Source organism: Rhinolophus ferrumequinum, chromosome 20, assembly GCF_004115265.2.
Source record: "Rhinolophus ferrumequinum isolate MPI-CBG mRhiFer1 chromosome 20, mRhiFer1_v1.p, whole genome shotgun sequence".
Lineage (NCBI taxonomy): Eukaryota > Metazoa > Chordata > Mammalia > Chiroptera > Rhinolophidae > Rhinolophus > Rhinolophus ferrumequinum.
Window position 1 is genome coordinate 26,358,503 of NC_046303.1, and position 20,266 is coordinate 26,378,768.

Genomic DNA, 20,266 nt, shown 5'->3' on the forward strand with positions numbered 1-20,266 from the left:
GCAATGCTTCTTAGATTTTATGTGCTTATGAATCACCTAGGAATCTTTTGAAAATGCAAGTTATGACTCAGTGAGTAGGATCTGAGAGACTGCATTTCCAGCAAACTTCTGATGCATAAGCTGCCTGTCCATTGATTATATTTTAGCAAAATCCTAGAGCCCTTGAATGTGTAGCAGTTTAAAAAATACTGTAGTTAAACCCATATTTGTCTAATCCAACATTCTGTTTCCTGACACAACGGCTTAAAATTTATTAATCCATTTATTTAGCAGAAGATCATTTAGTGTCTACTATGTGCCAGGCACTGTTCTAGGTATAAAATAATGAACCAGACAGATAAGAATCACGCCCTCATTGGGCTTTTAATATAATGGTAGGATCAGACAATAAGCATGCAAACAATTGATTCAAATAGTTTCTAATGGTGATTAAAAACTATAACGAAAACCAAATGAAGTTATTGTGAGATTGTGTATGGTCAATTGAAAGTCCTCTAGGAAGGAGACAATTGAACTGAAACCCAAATGTTGAGAAGCAGTCTGCTGTATGAAGATCTGACATTTTCATACAAAGTAAAGAGAGAATGCAAAGGCTTTGAGGCAATAATGAGATTGGTGTGTAGGCGGATAGGGAAAGAGCCCTTGTGTGGCTATAAGAAAATGTCATCATTTGGATGCAAGACAGTGGTGGGAACAATCAGAGGGGAAAACAGGGACAAGGTCACACCTGGCGAAGTTTGGGGCAGTGCAGTAAAGGCTGAAATTTAAGGAACTCTTAGAGGATGGATCCAAGGTGGGTCCTAACAGCTCCACAGAGAGTTAAGGTGTACTCTAGAAGAAATGTACCTACAGAAAAATACACCTGGCCAAGCAGAAGATAAGTGAAAAAGAACAAACATAAGATATGGGACACAGGTTGAAAAAAAGAAAGAATAACAAAAAGCAAGAAAGGTCCAAACTGTACATCCCTTAGGTTTACACAAGAAACAGAAATATATCACTCATGCCATGCAAATTAATCTAATAGCACATAAAATAGCACACCACTCGCAATTACTGCAGAATAAATTAAATTTTTCTGAGTAGAAATGATTAAGCAACTATTAGAGAAGACATAAAACTATATAATTCCTACTTGACTATAAACTGTAGCCCCAGACTTGCTTCACTTTCCACAGAATATTGGAAATGAACGTGAAAGAGAGTAGCTGGAACAATAAAATATAACAATGAAGGAAATAAGGCATATGCAAGCCCATCCTTGCACTAAGAAAAAAGTTTAGTAGTAAATATAGTCATCATTATTATGTCAACTGTAAAATATTAAATGCTTTGCACTATAATGAGGTTTTTACTATACCTGTATAGCTATAAATCCACAATCTATCATATTGTTTTACCGGGATATAAGCCAAACTCTAAAGCCAATAAAAACAATTAAGAAGCGATCGCGCAGATCCAAGTAAGTAAGGAAGAATGAATGATATAAGGATGACACAATTGTCATTTTAGTGAGTTTTCCTAGTGAGCATACCTAATAATTTAAGGCCTGCAAACTAGTGACTATTAACATGTTAGGTACATTCCAGTTGACTTCTGGTTTTGTCCAGTGACTTAAGGCCCTGAAAACACCTAGCCATTAATGTGTTAGAGCATTTCCAATTGACCTCCGATTTTCTGTCTTGTTTCTCAAATATATGAATAAAGGACTGTACATTAAAATGGTGCTCCTAACTTTTCATCAGTGAGAAACAACTTTGAGTTGTTTGGCTAATAGAAGTGAAGAATGGCACAGTTAGTCACCCTTTATCACCTGAATGCCTATTGCCCCAAGGCACACATTTCTGATACATTCATCCAGAATTATGGTTGTATTCTGTGGCAAAACAGCAGATTAATTTTTGATTGTTTGTGTAGTTTCACTTTGTTCCAGTGACCTCCTTAGCACCCAACATTAACCAGCTAAGTCACAGAGTTCAGACTTTTTTTCATACACTATTTTGGTCATTTATTTGTAATTTTGGGGGTTATCTTTGGCATGTTTTAACGGCACCAATGTTTTCTTTCTAATTAGCCTTTTGTATATCTCATTTTGTTCATTCAATAAATACTAAATGAAAGCAAATCTCTAGAGCTTCGAGGACAAGAGAGGAAGTGGAGTGAGATGAAGCTAGAAAGGGAAACAAGAGCCAGGTCATTTAAAGTATTGTAAACTTTTAAGAAATCTGGTCTCTATCTTAACAGAAACAGGAAATGACTGAAGAGTTTTAAATGACACCATCTTCCTTCTGCCATTTCCTTACCTTGTCATTCTTCTCCTCTCCCAATGGGACCACCTTAAACATTGGTTTAATAATGTTATCCTATCGTTTACATTTTCTGGTTATTTCTAACGAACTTTTTTTTTTTTTAATGAAAGAAGGAAGGTTGTCAATTACACAAAATTAAATTTTCTGGGAGACACAAGAGAGTTTACTTTTACAAATAGAGATAACCACGAATTGATTCATGAAAACATATGGCACAGGCTATGGATATTTGTAAATGATGGCTCATCTGCAACAACAAGACATAAAGAGGGGACCTTATTTCATTGATGCTCCTTATTGTAAGTGTAATATTTTAAGTATGAAAATTACTTACTGGGCAGGTAAATGCTTTTAACGATGTGCTTGATTTACACACCTAAACTTCATATATAGAGATAGATATAGATATAGACATATAGGTATATAGAGAGATATATAGATATATCTAGATTAGATAGATAGATAAATAGATATATATATATATCCATATATATCCATATATACATATATACATACACATATACATTAAATGCAGCATCATTTAGGGATGGATATCTGTGTGTGTGTGTGTGTGTGTGTGTGTGTGTGTGATCTTTTCACATCTGATTGTAGTAGGCAGTCACACTTTTGGCTTTATTTTTAACTAAGAACAAAAAGGAAATAACTGAGTTTATCTCGCTGTGCATCTGATTTCAATTGCTCATTTTACATTTATTGAGAAATGATAAGATTGTCGGTGATGATGTCTTTCCCAGGAGAAGAAGTTGACAGACAGCTGTGCAGAGATGCCATCTTCCCCATCCCCGTGGCCTGTTATGCCCCGTGCCCAAGGGACTGTGTGCTCAGCACTTGGTCTGCGTGGTCGTCCTGCTCACACACCTGCTCAGGGAAAACCACAGAAGGGAAACAGATTCGAGCGCGGTCCATTCTGGCCTATGCGGGTGAGGAAGGTAAGGTCGTGAGCTTTAGAAGAGACGTGTTTCTTTCAGAGGTTGGTATGCATATTCTTTGTCGTGCCTGGATAATATGATATTCTAGAAAAATTGCCTTCCAGAAATCCAGCTATCCAAGGAGATTTAAAATCTGTTGACATATTGGGCAACTTGCTTCTGTTCCCCAAAATTAATCTCGAAAACAGATCTTTAATGAAAGCGTAAGACTTTTAAAAGTGAACTCACTTTGCCTTTTCTCCCCTCCTAATAATTAAAATCCTTTCCAGGTCAAAGCGTTAAACTTTTGAAAAGGTCTGAAAATGACTCCCAAAACTCTTGATGTCATATTTCATTGTTTTTTCTTTATTTTAGCAGTCAGTTTTTCTCCTTGAAATCACTTTCTGTCTTCTCATAAATAGGTGTATATGTTCAATAATGAAGTTTATTTAAAAATAAACAACAGCATGGCTATTGCTTGACTACAAATTAAATGGGTTTTCTACCATTCAGGTTTCTGACCATAAACTCTGAGATCCAGAATTCTGATACATAGATTGTGTTCATTTTTAAAATATGTTGCTCTTCCATGAGTTCACCCTATTGGATGCATAAAGCATATTTTGTCATATATTCATAACTTACTTGTGCTAGCTTTATTGTCGAGAAATACAAGGCTCTTGGTTATTATCTCTCAAGCTTATATCCAAATGCTAATTTGGCCTCTGTGAGACTAGGTGATACAATGTCATACTTATCTTGTCATTCTGGAAAATAACACAGGAGTAAGAAAACAGAAGTCAATCAAATTCTGTCACGTTAAAACATATTCTGTCTCAAGAATATATAGGTGTATGTTATCTAAATATTATCAAGCTGAATGAGCCTTCTCTCCATTCACATGATAAATAACAATGTATGTTTGTAATAAGAATGTGTTTCTCTGTGTATATCCCCAAGTAATCAATTTTGGAGGAATTTTCAGGTAGAATGTTTCATCTTTCTATTTATAAAACATTTTAGTGATAGAAACCTTAGAGTATTCTTATTTGATCAAACTTGCTGTGTATGTAATATCTATGCAAAAATGTAATTCCCTTTGCCTTAAGACATCAGAGAAAATTTTAACGTATTCTGAATAGTCCATATATGGGAAAACTTTGAATTTTCTTTAAAGTACACGGAACTTTTTTCTGTCACCTTAATATAAATTTAATGATTTGCTACCAAAAAACAAACAAACAAACAAAAATAAACGGTGTATTTGTGGCCCTAATCGAAATATGGAAGCTTTTAGAGAGAAAATTATATACCTTGTGTTGTCAAACAATAACTCTAACCTTGTATAGATTATATTCAGACTTCAACCTCTATCAGCTCATATTATGTCTTGAACTTCATTAAAATTGCATCTGTGGTCACCCTGCTTCCTATAAATCCATTTTACTCTGCAGACACTTTCTGTGTGACTAGTAATGACTGACTTTCCACCCTGTAAGTCACATGGCAGAGATTTTTGCCATGCTTGCAGAACTCACCAGATCATTATTTCTACAGACATGATGCTTCACACTGAAAGGTCATGAAATGCTTTAAAGGCAGAAATTTATGATTGCTCTTTGATATGTATCATCCACTTAGTTTGACAAGGTGAGACTTCAATAATTTTTAATTAAGTCTAGTAGCGACCATAAGCAAGCCATGCTGGAAAATTATAGATGTTTATATAGTAAATCATAAAGGCATGAATTCAAAACATAATTTTAATTGGAAACCTTAATGGAAACTGTCAATGGGAAATCTGCTTCTATTTGTCTTTGGTAATAACAGTTACAAAAATTGGTGTAATTATATGAGATATTTAAGGAAGAGTCTGTCTTACAAAAATTCATACTTATTTAATATCTATTATTTGCTGGACACTTGCACATATTTTCTGTTCCTCAAAATAAACCTCTCATAATTCCTAGCTATTTTAAAAATGGTTTAGGACTATATTTGCACAAAGTTTCAAATATGTTTCCCTGCAATTAGGTAACTATAATTCTATATAAAATTAGTTTTTTCTATAATTCCCCAAGAATTAGTGTTTTGTATGTCTCATAAATGTTTTTAATTTTCTGTGGATCAGAAAATTACTGTCATAACCTAATGGAAAAAGATTACATTGGAAAAATTACATATTGAGTTTTTTTGATGTGCAATTATACGATTTTATGGTGAAATAACTTTCAGACTCATATGCAAAGTATTTATTGGATTTACAAAATAAATGCTGTACCCTATACTTTTGTTTATCTCAGCCAGAACTTTACCATTAAACGTTAAATGAAGATTACATACCCTCTTATATTAATAAGGACAGTTTAAGTTTTGTTACAGACAGCTCAGAAGTTCAGCAACTTAAAAGAACAATTATTTCTTCCTTATGGGAACTTTGCTAATGTTGGGTAACTCTTCAGGACAGTCTGTCTGCCATCAAATGTTTTAGCATTGCACCTCCATGTAAAGACCTACTTCATAATCCCCATGCTAATGGAAGATGATAATGGAAGAGTCTGTCTGCTGATTTAAAAGCATCAGCATTAAATTCTACCATCCAGAAGTGATTTATGTCATTGCCAATGATATTCCATTGTCAAAGAAAGTCATACAATCATGACTTGAAGTTGAACCTAGCTTCAAGCAGAGTGCAGGGTGAGGGGTAATATAACCCTATTGTGAGCTAGAAGGAGAAGAGTGCTGGTTACCAGCCTTCCCCTGGTTTACTCAGTCTTCTTATTGAGCGTTTTTGTGTATATGTGTGTCTGTTTCTATATCTGTATCTATCTCTATCACATCTCTATCTCTGTCTCTGTCTCTATCTCATCATCTGTCTATATCCATAGATAGATTATAAAGGACTATTCCATATGGCCCTAATTTAATAAATGAACTAGGCCTCTCTCCATTGTTGAAATGTTATGACTTGTATTGATCATTTCTTTGTTCCTGTTAAATAAATGATAAAATAATAGAATAGCACTTGCTCTTCCTCACACTATACTTCTTTCTTTCCCCTTTCCTTTCCCTTTTCTTCCCTCCCTTTCCTTTGTAGGCTTTTTCTCTCCCTTCCTGAACAAATTTATCTAAAAAGCCATTAGTCGGAGCCAAGCAGTTAAATATCTGTGCCAGCAGGTGAAGGGTTGGCAATAGTCCAGAGTGGGTTGTCAGAGCCCAGGCTGGGTGAGAAGGGCATTCCCAGTGAAAAGAGGGTGGCCTGGCATGAAAGTCAGAGACACCGAATAGGCTAAGCAACAAGAGGCACAAGGATTGTATACGAGGGTAGAAGCAGGATGTCATAGCACAGGCAGGGTGAAGAGACAATCCCATCATTGTGGCAGCCAGCCAGTGTGGAGCGTTGGAGCCAGGCAGGGGTTGAGAAGGGTTTCTGTAATGTGGGGTAGCCTCATGCAGGGTGTCAGAACATGGGCAGAGTGATGAAGATATCTTGTGGGTACAGCAGTGGAGATGGCAGTGAGAGACTGGTAGTGCTCATGGGGGTCGGGGGGTGACCAAATAAGCACATGTATTAAAAATAATAGGAGTCGAGTTTCTATTGCTGGAGAAGGGAGTTACTATTATGTTAAGAAAGAAAACTAGAATACACCCTGTTATATTATATTGGAATTGAAAGTTATCAATGGGAATTCACTGTGTTCGATTCATAAAGATGGATATAGAATTAAATACAAAGGGTGCCAAAATAAGTATATACATTTTAGAAAGGAAAAAACTGTATTAAAATTGTAACTAATATATACAGATAACAAAAGATGGATACAAGTCATGTGTATATATTTTTTTGGCATCCCCAAATGTAAGTATATGTGTAAGTATAAGTATTATCTGTATAATACATATACATATATTAACTACGTCCTTTGAAAAGACCTGAGAGCAGCAAGATTTCAATAGCAATAAGTGCACACAGTGCTCAGATCTTGGTTTCTAGTACCACTTTCCAAAAAAAGGAACCAAGGCTCCTTGGAACCATGGCTGATTCCAGGGCTGGAATAGGAAAAGTATAAGACGTACCTAGAAGGCCTTGTGCCAGAAAGAAAGAAAGGAAGACGAGAGCACGCAGAAGGTCACAGAAGCTAGCTTGAAGGGTCTTCCACCCGCCACATATGGGATCAATTGGAAGGCCAAAATAGTAGTAATAGAGATTATAACCAATTAGATAAAATAGGAAACCATGGAGCCATATTTGATATAAATAAATAAATGAAAGTGTTAATTGAATATCTGATAAAGAGAATTATAATTACAGTCTCAACTATCTCTCTAATGGAGAACTATGACAGATGCCACCTGAATCCAGTGATCGAAGGTTACATCATTGGTAACAGAGCAAATAGAAATCACGTGTTCCCCATGTGATGCAATGAGAACATGACATCACTTCTGTGATATCTCTGTCAATGATGCATATTGTAGAATCTAATCATGAGAAAACGTTTGACAGACCCTAATTGAAAGACATTGTACAAAATAACTGGCCTTTATTCTTCAAAAGTGTCTAAATTATGGAAATTAAGGGAAGACTAAGAACTGTTCCAGATTGAAGGAGACTAACAATACATGACATCTAAATGCAACACTAGATTCTGAACTAGATCCTTTTGTTTTAAAAATGACATTTTTGGGCAGTTGGAAAACTTGAATGGATTTGAGGATTAGATGATAATGTGTCAGTGTCAATTTCCTGATTTTCTGATCTTGAACGTGCTTAAGTGTCAGAAAATGGCCTTGATTACAGGAAATACACACTAAAGTACTTAAGTAATGAAGCATCATGCAACAACTTCTTCCAAATGGTTCAGGGAAAAAATTAGTGATAATATACTTTTAATTTTCCTGTAATTTTGAGGTTGGTCCAAAATTAAAACATAAAAAAATAATAGAATAAATATGATTTGAATATAAATGCTTTTCATACAGTTTTGAGTAACATTATATAGTCTATTATCAGCAATACATAAAAATTGTTATAAAATGTTTCTTATTGAATTGTTATCATTTGGAAACCAAATCACAAATAGTAGCAACTGGAGATAGTTAATATACTGGAGAAAGTAAAATAATTTCTTTTTTTAATTAAAAACTAAAATTGAGTGTGTGTGTATGTGTATGTGTGTATGTGTGTGTATATTCCTAAACTTTGACTTCTTGTTAAATAAAATTGGTAATTTGTTTTTTAACATTGTATGTTACCTTGAGGTAAAAAAAAAAAATCTTCCTTGTATTGTATAAGCTGTAGGAGGAGTCTCAAAAGCTACTCTAAATTGTGCTGGAAATCCTAGAACGAAGCAATCTCTAAACGCTTAAGTCTTGTGTATTTTTAATATAAATAGTAATAGGTTGAATTTGAATGAAAAATTAAAAACTTATGTTAGATTTATAACATCTTTAATTTTTGAACCCGTGTTGCAGATCCTTAACAAAGCTGATTTACAAAGGAAAAATGATTTTCAAATTGTTTTTCATTGAGTATGACAGCTTCTGTTAATTCTCATTACGTAGTTAATTATTATTCACCCCAGAGCAAGAAATGAGAGAGTGTTTATTTTTGCAAAGTTCAGAATAACCTGGTGGTATAATTTTGTCAGCCAAATTTTAGTGTGCCTTTACACCTGCTTTATACATGAAGAGCATAGATGCAAATTGAAATCAAATTATGCCAATTTTGTCTCAAATAATTAGGCATCTTCAAAAATTTTATAGGATAAATCATTGAGGAGAGGAACGTTTCTATATTAAACTTGTCCAGTTTTTACAGCTAAATGAGTTTAATCTTAAGAGCCAGGGAGCACTTCTGTTTCATAGAGGAAATTGAAGAACCCAGGAAGCATTATATGTGTATATACACACATAACTCTGACTTCTAAGTGACTACTATCTCTTCCTCATCTTCCCACTTTGAAAAAGAAGTTGTGCTTCAGTCTGTCCCTACCTGACCACTAGGCAGGATTGATGCAGATTCCATAGTGGGAAGGTTTCTACCTCTTTCAGCAAGGAAGGGAAGCGAGAGAAGGGGAGGAGGCCTTCAGCAGAATCTCCTAAGGTTCTCTGTGTGTGGCTCATGCTCTTCCGATTCAATTCCTGAAACCTTGGCATTGCCAACGTGTTTTTCACCCAGCAGTGGTCTGCTATCAAGAGGACTAGGGCCGCAACAGCAGGCCGTTACAAGCAAGCATCTTAAAACTGTAATTCACTGTACACGAAAGTCTCTTCTTAACATAAGCGCAGTCCCCTTTCTTCTCCTCCTTGCCAGTTACTTCCCTGTGTGAACTCTGCACTCCCATTGACCGCATCAATATTGCTAATTCCCAAGGTCATACCTCCCTACATGCCTTTGCTTTTATTTATTTTTTCTGCTGTTTAGATAAAACTCTCCCTTCCTTCTTGCCCTTCAAGAATTCTGCTTGTCAAAATCCTACTTCAAAACTCATCTCAATGCCTCCTACCAGAACATGTTTTTCAGGACCCCGAAATTAATGGCATCTGACAATTTTGAATCTCAATTATCCTAAAACCTCTTTTAACATAATTCGTATGTTCTACCTAGAATTATACTCATTTGTATATTTATCTTATCCCACCTACTACTTTTCCCCGCTGCATTATAAGATCCTTGAGAGTAGCAGGAATTATTTTTAATCCTTTGACTCATCAGACATAAACATTGCATACACACATATCCAATTAATGTTTTGAACAGTTTTTTTGTTGTTGTTTTTTTCCAATCTGCCATCTAAATTGTGAGAATTTTAGTGCCAGAACCAGAAACACCATAGGTCTGTTCAAATGTATCCTCACAAAATTTTTATGGACTTGATGAGGGAAGAAAAAGTCATTTTTTGATTTCTAAGAGACAGGTTTCATATAGCATTTGATATTTTTATATAAGCATGGAAGTTTATTTATTTGGCAGAATTTCATCAAAGTATTATAAAATATTTCCTTTTGATGGAATGATAGAAAGCCTAAATAGTCACATTAGTACGAAGTATATATTTTTATGTATGAAGATTTTTTAAAAATATACTTATCACTAATTTTGTCATGGGTAACATTTTATAATTTTACCAGTATTACGGAAATATTCACAGATGTCTGGAATTAGATCTGCCCATAAATAATAAATAAATTCCATATTATGTCTATCAATTTTTCTACCATAAAATCATTCCCAAAGCAACATGACAGTGCTGCAATGACTGATTCTTCCAAGCCATATTTTCGAAATTGCCGCATCATTGTTATAATTAAGACCACATTGGGGCTTATCCATTCAAGTATCCCAACATCAGCACCAACCTGCTGATGTAGCTTTACTGTGGATTGGACCAAGACAATAAACAGCCTTTATATCTGTAAACTTAGCAGCTATTTTGCAGTTCCTCGACACGTTATGCTGATGTTGTAGAACGTTTGTTCTTACCATTATTTTCCAGAGCCAACCAGTTAATTCCAACATGAAAAACAATTCAGTTTTAAAATCACAGTTTAAATAGGATACATATTTTGAGGTATGTAAAGAAGTGCATTATTTTGTAGATCAGTAATTTTCCTATTAAATATAACAGTATGATTTAAATGGTTATATATAGAGAGAGATGGAAAATTAACTACAACATATATATATTTAATATATTAAATATAACATATAACAATTTAATAGGAAAATTAAATATATATATATAGAGAGAGAGAGACAGAGACAGAGAGAGACAGAGACGGAGAGAGACACAGAGACAGAGACAGAGACCAAAAAAAAAGTATACACGTTTTAAGAAAGGAAAAAAAGGTATTAAAATTGTAATACTCAATATATACCAACAACAAAAGATGAATACAAGTCACTTAGTATGACTTCTGCAATTGCAAGAGGTGCTCAAAGTGATTACCATTAGCGTAATTTTAATACCATTTTTTCCTTTCTTAAAATGTGTATACTCTTTTTGGCACCCTCTGTGTGTGTCTGTGTGTGTGTGTGTGTGTGTGTGTGTGTGTGTGTGTGTGTAATTAACATGTATTTGTCTGAGAGATAAGACTGAATAAATCTAGAGCCTCGGGGAATGGGTTATAAGAGCACTCATTTACTTCTCCCCAATCCAATTAGTATGTTTTAGGATTTGTTCCTATTCGAATCCTAAACTTCTTTTCAGAAGCTGCCAGAGTCAGTGAGCTGTGTGATGGAGGAGAGGACATAAACGGTGACAGATGTTTTCACCTTCATGAATAAGGGGGCATGAATGAAATGCTGTTTAATGCAAGTTATTCTGATGTTGATCCCATCTTCAACACTGAATAAATGATTCTAAATTGCAGTTAAATTCTTACTAATTTATATGCTGAATAAAGGGATATCCCTAATCATAAGTGAAACGATACCTAGAGATCAGCTCAGGGTGTAGATTTGTGGTTTTGTTTATGACTTTTACCTAAATCTCAAACTTTTGGGGTCATCTTCCATTTTAGAGTCACTAGGTATTGGGTCACCTTTTGTTATTTATTTTTAACCTTTTAAAACTTTATTTCCTAATATCTAAAACCCACCTCTTGCTACATTCAATATTTCCTGCATTTACTATCACAAATATTTGTGATGATAACACCATTCCATATTAACAACCAATTATTTTCTGTTCCTAAGATGAAATCCAGAGTCTACATAAGTTTGAGTAGATCAAATTGTCAATAAAGCAAGCAATAACATCCTCCAACACTCTGCTTTTAACAGTATAAAGCTTTTTTTGCTTTCATAATTGGCATTATAAATAGAATAGTGTTAAAAACTGGACTCTGTAAACTCCTAGCTCTTCCTGTGACCTCATTTAAGCTGTATGGACTCATCTATTTTATCATTTTTAACTTGTAAGGTAGTTGTGCGTATAAAATGAGATCGCACCTACAAAGTACTTATAATGGTGCTAGCACATAAAAAGCGTTCCATAATGAAAACTCCACAGCATATTTTATTGACTAGAAGACACATCTGTTTTATCCTTTACCATCTCTATAATTACTGCATCTTACAGTGGATGCATTTTAAAACCACTGTAACTGCTAGCCAAGCAACAGTTATAACATAGTTGTCACTGATAGTACACATGAATTTTGTTGTTATTCCTGGTGGCAATAGCAATCTGTGATAGTTCTGCCCAAAACAGACAAACAAAAACAAGTAAGGACCATTTGAGGAAGGAAAATAAACTCTTCCTCAGTTACCTGGTGAAACTTTTCGCTGATGTCATCTGGTGCAATTAAGAAAGCAATAGCATCAAAACTTAGATATAGGTACCAGTATCCTGAAAGAAAACCCTGGAGACAACAGGTAAGCACTCTTTTTTTAATCCTGCATCATCAACATTTTTGATGACACAGAGATGATCCTGTGTAAGAGAACACAAACTTTGATGAGTTTGAGTTAAAAGTGATTCGAAAGATTTAAACTCTGAATGTAAAGAACTTTTAGGAATATCTTCCTTTTTAATGTGTACAAGAGAGTGACATATGTATTTTTAAAAAACTATGTAAGTCACACAAAGCTATTTTAATAAGCAAACAATACAAAATAGAGTTGATAAGAAAACACTGTATTGTAGTTTAATTTACAGCCATTTATCTTTCTTTGGGATACATATGGTGACGGTATATCTCACAGCAAATGACATTTTAGGTTTGAAGAAATAGAATATTACTACATGACTTTTCCAGGAGTGCTATGGAAGATCAAACAGTATCAATAGACTTTAAAACCCTATTTCTAATCACCCTAAAGCCTGATACATTAAAATAAGTAGCAATTTAAAACCTGTAATTAAGACTTCCAATTTGGGGGATAACATCTGAAAACACAGTGGGTTTCTCCATCCACAGAGTCTTAATGCCCATGTTTCTCCTGGTTAGCAATCACATAGACTTCATTTGTACCTCATTTTCAGCATCTCTGGAGAACAATGGCCTCTCTCTCTGAGGTGCTCCATAGCTCCCAAAACACATTTCATGTGCACCACATACTTTAAGTTTAAAGCCAGACCACACCAAGTGATGTAAGATTAATATGTAATTTGCCTTCCTTTCTAGCAATGTGCTGGTCACATGCTATGTGCTGATAAATGGCAGCTATCATTGTTAATTTCAAGAAACAGAGAATGATAAGGTTTCTCTTGGCACCGTATCTCATCTGCTAATGTTGTCCATTGTTACAGGTGGAGCTCACTGTCCAAATACCAGTGCTTTGCAAGAGGTGCGCAGCTGTAACGAGCATGCCTGTACTGTGTACCACTGGCAAACCGGTCCCTGGGGCCAGTGCATTGAGGACACCTCAGTATCATCCTTCAACACCACTACAACGTGGAACGGGGAGGCCTCTTGCTCTGTCGGCATGCAGACGAGAAAAGTCATCTGTGTGCGGGTCAATGTTGGCCAAGTAGGACCCAAAAAGTAAGGGCTAACGCACATCAGCGGTAAATCCTGTGGGCCAGCCATGCAGGGGGTTGGCTCAGGCTTCCTTTGCTTCCTGAAATGGAACATTCTGATGCTTGTCACACCTGTCCTCAAGAGTAAGATTTGTTTGTTTTGAATGTCAGCCATGGGTAAAGTTACAACAGCTTCAGGGTCTTGGGCCTGGGATCCATAAATTCTGTGGAAACTTTTCTATGTGATACCTACTTTCAGTTTTATAGTAGCACTTTCTGCTTTTATTAAGCTAGTGAGGCAATAAAAGAAGTGCTGGCTCTCAGCCTGGCAGATCAATAATGATGGTGTACGGAGTCCTGGCAGTTAGGTCATCCATGGCCGCCTATCTACCCGTAGGCTATGGAGGCTGCCAGCCTAGTTTAATTGGGCCTTCTATGATCTGCCTTTCATTTCCCCTAGCAAATATTATGTCAAAAATACTGAGGCTGAACTTATTACATCTTTTAATCGTTAAACGAATAAGCTATTTACTTCCAAGAGAGAGCCTTGGGATAGAATGAGTGTTACAAGTAGAAAACACCATCAGTTTCTTATCGTGGTTACGAATAGTGTGATAACGCAGCAAACAGTTTGCCAGAGGGGAGGACAAAGAACTAGAGAGTTAGCGTAGTGCATGTGCATTGTGAGAAACAAAAACAAAAACAAGTCATGACGTAACTAGGCTAATCATTCTTAGAGAAAATCAATAAATCAGCTATAAAAATGTAATCCTTTACAGGGGAAAGAAACTTCTTTATCTTTTGAGATTTAGACTGCATATCTTTTAAAATTCAAGTCATTTCAGCCATGTGAAACATTAGAAGTAAAACCAGTCAAGTTTGCATTAATATGAAAATGGCCTCATAATTTCCAATTACTTGGCCAACTGCTTAAATACTATGTGTGATCATAAGCATGCTATTTAACTGATGCTGGCCTCAGTTTTCAGTTTATTGAAAGGACTTAATGGAAAAAATTAATGTAATTACTCCGTAAATCTTAGAAATTGTTATTTTCTCTCAGAAATTTGAGATACTTCTTAGTGTTTCAGGGAAATGATAATACTGTACCTGCTGTATGGAAAACCCCAGAGAATAAATAAGAATCCCATTATGAGTTGTTTTTACCTGGACAGCATTCCAGACATTAGGGAAATTTTGCCACATACTTTGTTTATATGGTTTGAAATTAGGAAACATATTAGAAAACATATGGCAAAAAGACTTGAGTAAATTGAGAAACTATTCCACATGCGTAATAGATAGCCCCAAACCAGCATTTTGATAGAAAGTAATGCTGAAATTGTGATGACTCTAACAAAGGAAATTAATGGGCAGTATATTAAAATTCAATAGCAATAACAGCAGGAGCAGATGTCTCCAGTCCTGGAATATTCTGGGTCTTTCTGCGATAAGCACAGAGGTAGGAATAGTCATTGCAAAGTATTAATAATAACCTTACCGACCTGGCATGGTCCAGGACAGAGGGTTATCGTGCTGAGCTTCTGCAAGTAAGCTCACTCTGTTCCTGTCTTACAATTAATCACATTTCAAATGTTGATGTTGATATTTTCCTCAATTATGCAAACTACAATATTGTGCTGAGCAGTGGATGTACATGTGTAGAAGCCTCTGTGTGAAAAAGCCTGCTGGATTAATGTCATTAAATCATTCAATAGGGATGGTGTCATAAAGCCCATGATGGACCACCACAATAATCCATTAAAAATGTGCTTTGCCCTTGCAGCCTTTATTCAATGACCTGGACACATGGATAGGATAAATTTGTTAACTTAAATGGATTTACTTTGCCCTTAAAATTCTGAAAAAGTAAGCAAATAGTGTGAATTCAAAAGAAAATGTTACTGCTCTTATGTATAAATGCTACGTTAAATTCAATGAATGCTTTTCAGTACAAGCATTTGAAACAGAAATGCAAATAGAAAACTTGTTTTAAACTCCTCTTAATAAAACAGATTACTGTGCAATGGTAAAATCAATGTTATTGATCTCAGCTATCCTTTGAGTAACAAACTTCAACTCCTACCATATCTGTTTAATTTGACCTTGAATAAGATTTGGGGGTAAATCAATTCCTGGATGTAAACCACAATCACTAAATATAAACAGTACAAAAGAGAAAAGAAGCATGTTGACTGAACCAATTGCCTCGCTGAAGGAAGTCTGAATTTATTTTATTGGATGTAATCGAGGCTGTATAATTTATCTTTGTGTGTTCATTTAATGGCTTTGTTGTTAGTAATTTTGTTCTCCACAGTTAGCCAAGTATCTTGCTGTGGATATTTCTAAACTAAAACAAAATTTTGGAGGTTGTCAATTATAGCATTGTGAATTCTACTGATTTATTCAGGCCTAAAATTTGAAAAGCTTGCAATTGAGTAATGCTCTCCCATGGTTAAAGTTATAAAATTGCCTCATTGAAAAGACATGCTTCCAATAATAATTATTGATAGCTCCATAGTTCCAAAAGAATTAGCAAGATTTTATGTGAGGTTTTGCCACATAATGTTTCCTGGTCAAGAGTGAAGGTTAAATGATAATTCCAGTGATTTATAATCTCATTTATAACAATACTTTAACTTCTGTGATTCACATCTAAATTTCATTGTCATTCATGACTTTGAGTAGTCATAGCAATTAAGAAAATACAAGCTTATTTGCAACATAAACCATGGAGATTATTTCTTTTTGAAATGTTAAATCCAATATGTCTTTTAAATCCACTTCTGAATGAACTTTAGTATTGTATAGAGTGAGAGAGGAAAGCATGTATCTGTAATTGAATAGAACATAGTATTTACGGATGAGATAGAACATGTGAATAAATGATGAAAATACAAGATATATCAAAAATGAAGCATCAGCAAGCTGCTGTAAAGAAATTATAGGAAAGAGATTAATGATGTTTTATTTCACTCATAGTTCAATTCTGAAAACCTGATTAACTTACTTGTTAAACCACAATTTATCTTGACCTACAAAAAATTTGACTTCTCTCATGGGGAGTATTTTTAAATCCCATATTTCACTAATTTGTCAAGTTATTCCTTTAACAGATTTATTTGTTGTTTGGTTTGTTTCTTCACTGCCTTTTAGCCTCTTGGAGATTTATATGACCTCAAAAGATTGTTTTCTAGGAATCTGAACTTTAAGTTACTTTTAGTTACATGAATTATTATATTTTGTTGTCCTAATGTATGTCTTCTTCCAGTCTTTATGCTCATGTCCAACATTTGACCACTAGCAATAGTATAACCAGATTGTGACGATGTAGAGAAGAACTGGGAAATTAAAAAACTATAATAAGTACACAATAAACAAAGCAATCTATTTAAAATTTACCTATCAGCTCCCTAAAATTATCTTTTAGGAAGTGAAAATCTTATATAATGTAAGACGTTTCAGTGTTTTGTCATTATTTTTCTCTTGTGTTCCTAATAAATAATATATGTTGCTATATTGTAAAAAAACTTAATTAAATAACTTAAATATGTAAATAACTTAAAATAACTTAATTTTACCATAATTTGTGTCAAGGGCACAGTGTTTTATTTTCTTTAAGTTACTATTAACTATCTTTGTTTTATTTAAATTCACTTTTTGTTCCAAAAAATATTATAACATTTAAAATATTTAAAATTCCATAATTTGAAACTAGGAACATAATGGAAGATAGAAAATAGAGACATTAAATGAAACCTGGAATAAAGCAAAAACTGTATCATAATGACCTCTACACTTTTATTATTTTACTTATTATTATGAAATATGTTGCTGTAAATACAACTCTTTTTTAAGCATGTACTGTGTATGGACTATACTCCATTATAAATTTATTTTGTGCTGTACATATTTTGTAAAAATCAAGTTCAGAATAATCTGAAAATTTATAATCAGCAATAAGCTTACTTAGTTACACAAAGATGTAGAATTGAGTCCTTAAATTGTTAATTTGAATTTCCACAAATTTCTTGAAAACATGTTAGAAAATACAAATTTATTAAGGAAGAGATTATTATAAGGGGATAAGGTATAATTATTGCATTTTGTTCTAGACAGCATAATACTTTTATTATACATCCTGCTTTGAGAAGTTTTATTGAGGTCCAGTTTGGAAAAATTAATTTAGTTGTATATTTCTTGTCAAAAGCCATGCTCTTGGAAGTGAAATAATACAAACTGGTGACTATTTAGCAATTTTAGCAACGAAAATCCTAAAAGTATTAAATTACTTGGTTTTCTGGATGACTAAAGAGGCCTAGTAACTTTCTTTTGCTTTTTCTAGGTGTCCTGAAAGTCTTCGGCCTGAAACAGTGAGGCCCTGTCTGCTTCCTTGTAGGAAGGACTGTATCGTGACACCATATAGTGACTGGACATCATGCCCTTCCTCATGTAAAGAAGGTACGACCTGAAGCGTTCTGAATGCTCCTCACTTAAAGAACCATTCTCCGGGACCCCCAAATTCTGACTGAGCAGTATTTGTGATTCCTACATGGGGCTGTGTAACCATGGGGTGGCATACATGCCATAAAATTTTGGTTTCCTTCTGAAAAATAATACAGCTTTAGAGGACCAAACAAATGAGTTTTATGCCAAAACTGACTTAAAACTTAACGATAATAGAACAAAGTGAAAGAATTCTAGACGTTATTAATGCTTCCTTTAACATTAATTATAAAAGAATGTACAGTGGCCTTATATATTTCAGAAAGAGTGTAAAGTAATCTTATTAGGACTCATGGCTTCCAACCTACTTGATAGCAAGAAATAGCCATGGGAGCAGATTCACTACAGATTCAATTATGTGACCCAGGATAGGAATAAAGGAAAGAGAAAAATGGTCAAATTCTACCTCTGCCAACTCTTAACTTGCCATGAGGCATTTACAAGATGAGCATTTGTTCTCATTTTGGTTTTGTGTTCCTTTTATTACTCACAGACATAGACTCTTTAATATCATAGCAAATACTTTGATAATTCTTTACCCTCAAGGATCAGGTCGTTTGTCATGTCTACTGAGAAAGGTATCAACAACTTCCAAGTGATTTATGCAATAACTGAGTAAATTTTCTCTTCATGTCACAAATGTCACTGTCTCCTATTTTTTATTTTACTCTCCAAAAAAATACAGATAGTTTTTCTTAAATTCCTTTTATGCTTTTTTTTATTTATGCTCCTTGACTTTAATTAGAGATTCAATTAAGAATCAACTTCAATTTTAACAACTATTTTAAGTTGCCAGAAATTATTTAAATCCTTAAGATATATGAGATTATAAATTTAATAATGGAATTTTTTACAATGTGATTGTAATTTTTTATAGCTGAGAAATGAGTTCTGTTTTTATCCTTTTTTTAGTTTAAGTACCATTGTAGTATCAAATAAAATTAAACCACAAGGTAAACAAGAATAGAAAATTTTGATTTTAAAAGTCTTTTAAGACATCTAACAAGCTTTTGGGTCAAAAGGAGTTTGCATTAACTTTAAAAAAATGTTAATGGCATTAATCTTACTAACAAAGAGATATCATTTCTGACATTTTTTCCTGACTTTTATTTTTCTTATCCCTTTATTTTCTTAAAAGTTAACATGATGTCCTTTGCTTTGGTCATAATCAGCAATAGAATTGTACTTTCTAGCAGGTTAATATTTCTTTGGTAAATGTTGGTTATTCATCACTACAATGAAAAGGTTATTTATTACATGGACTTCATATGCTTGGAAATTTTATTCTTGATATTTTTATACTTGATGTTTGTGTTAGTATGAGATAAAGCCATTTACTAATAACTCCAAAGCATATGAAGTTACATTTATATCTGTATGATAACAGTCCGACAAATTTAACATTTTTAAGTGAAGCTTTTGAAAATGGGGAAAAAACTTTGCCTTTTAATAAATTGGTTATTTCCTTATATTGCGTAAAGTATTTTAAAATAAAAGTTGATTTGGTCAAAAGTATTTCAAGGAAGTAAAATTTAAAAAGAAAGAAAAAGAGAGAGAGAGGGAGAGAGAGAGAGAAAGAAAGAGAGAGAGAGAGAGAGAGAAAGATTCCATTAAATTGATTCTTAGGTAGTCACTCATGAAAATGAGGAATCAGGTATAATTTTCTCATTTCTTTAGACCTTCATTTGAGAATAATTTGGATACTGGAATGTATCCAGGAATTAGGAACCAGTTTAGTAGCCTATGAATTTTTTTTCGTTAAGTCTTTAAAATGTACTTGTGATCTTAGTATGTGTTATATGAGGAAAGGAAAGAAGACAATAGATGTAACTTACTCTTAAAAAAAAAATGAAAATCTAATAACATGATTTTTCATTGATCTCTGCTGATGATTTTTATAGTACTAAGAAATTTACTCTTCTCTGTTTGACCAATTATGAAATTTTTAAAAATTTATGTGACAACTGTGATAACTTATATAAGGCACTTAAAAAAATTAGCAGATAGAAGAAGGAACAAATAGATCGTGAATGCTTTGTATGTGTTAATTAGT

General features: G+C 33.9%; 1 protein-coding gene across 1 annotated transcript in view; it reads left to right on the top strand.

Moving 5' to 3' along the window:
• Positions 1 to 20,266, top strand: part of THSD7A (thrombospondin type 1 domain containing 7A) — a 626,307-nt gene that overhangs the window by 527,673 nt on the left and 78,368 nt on the right. Inside the window, exons 9-11 of the mRNA XM_033088067.1 lie at positions 3,065 to 3,259; positions 13,498 to 13,732; positions 18,053 to 18,168. Coding sequence (XP_032943958.1) covers positions 3,065 to 3,259; positions 13,498 to 13,732; positions 18,053 to 18,168 — 546 coding nt within the window. The remainder of the gene's footprint in view (positions 1 to 3,064; positions 3,260 to 13,497; positions 13,733 to 18,052; positions 18,169 to 20,266) is intronic.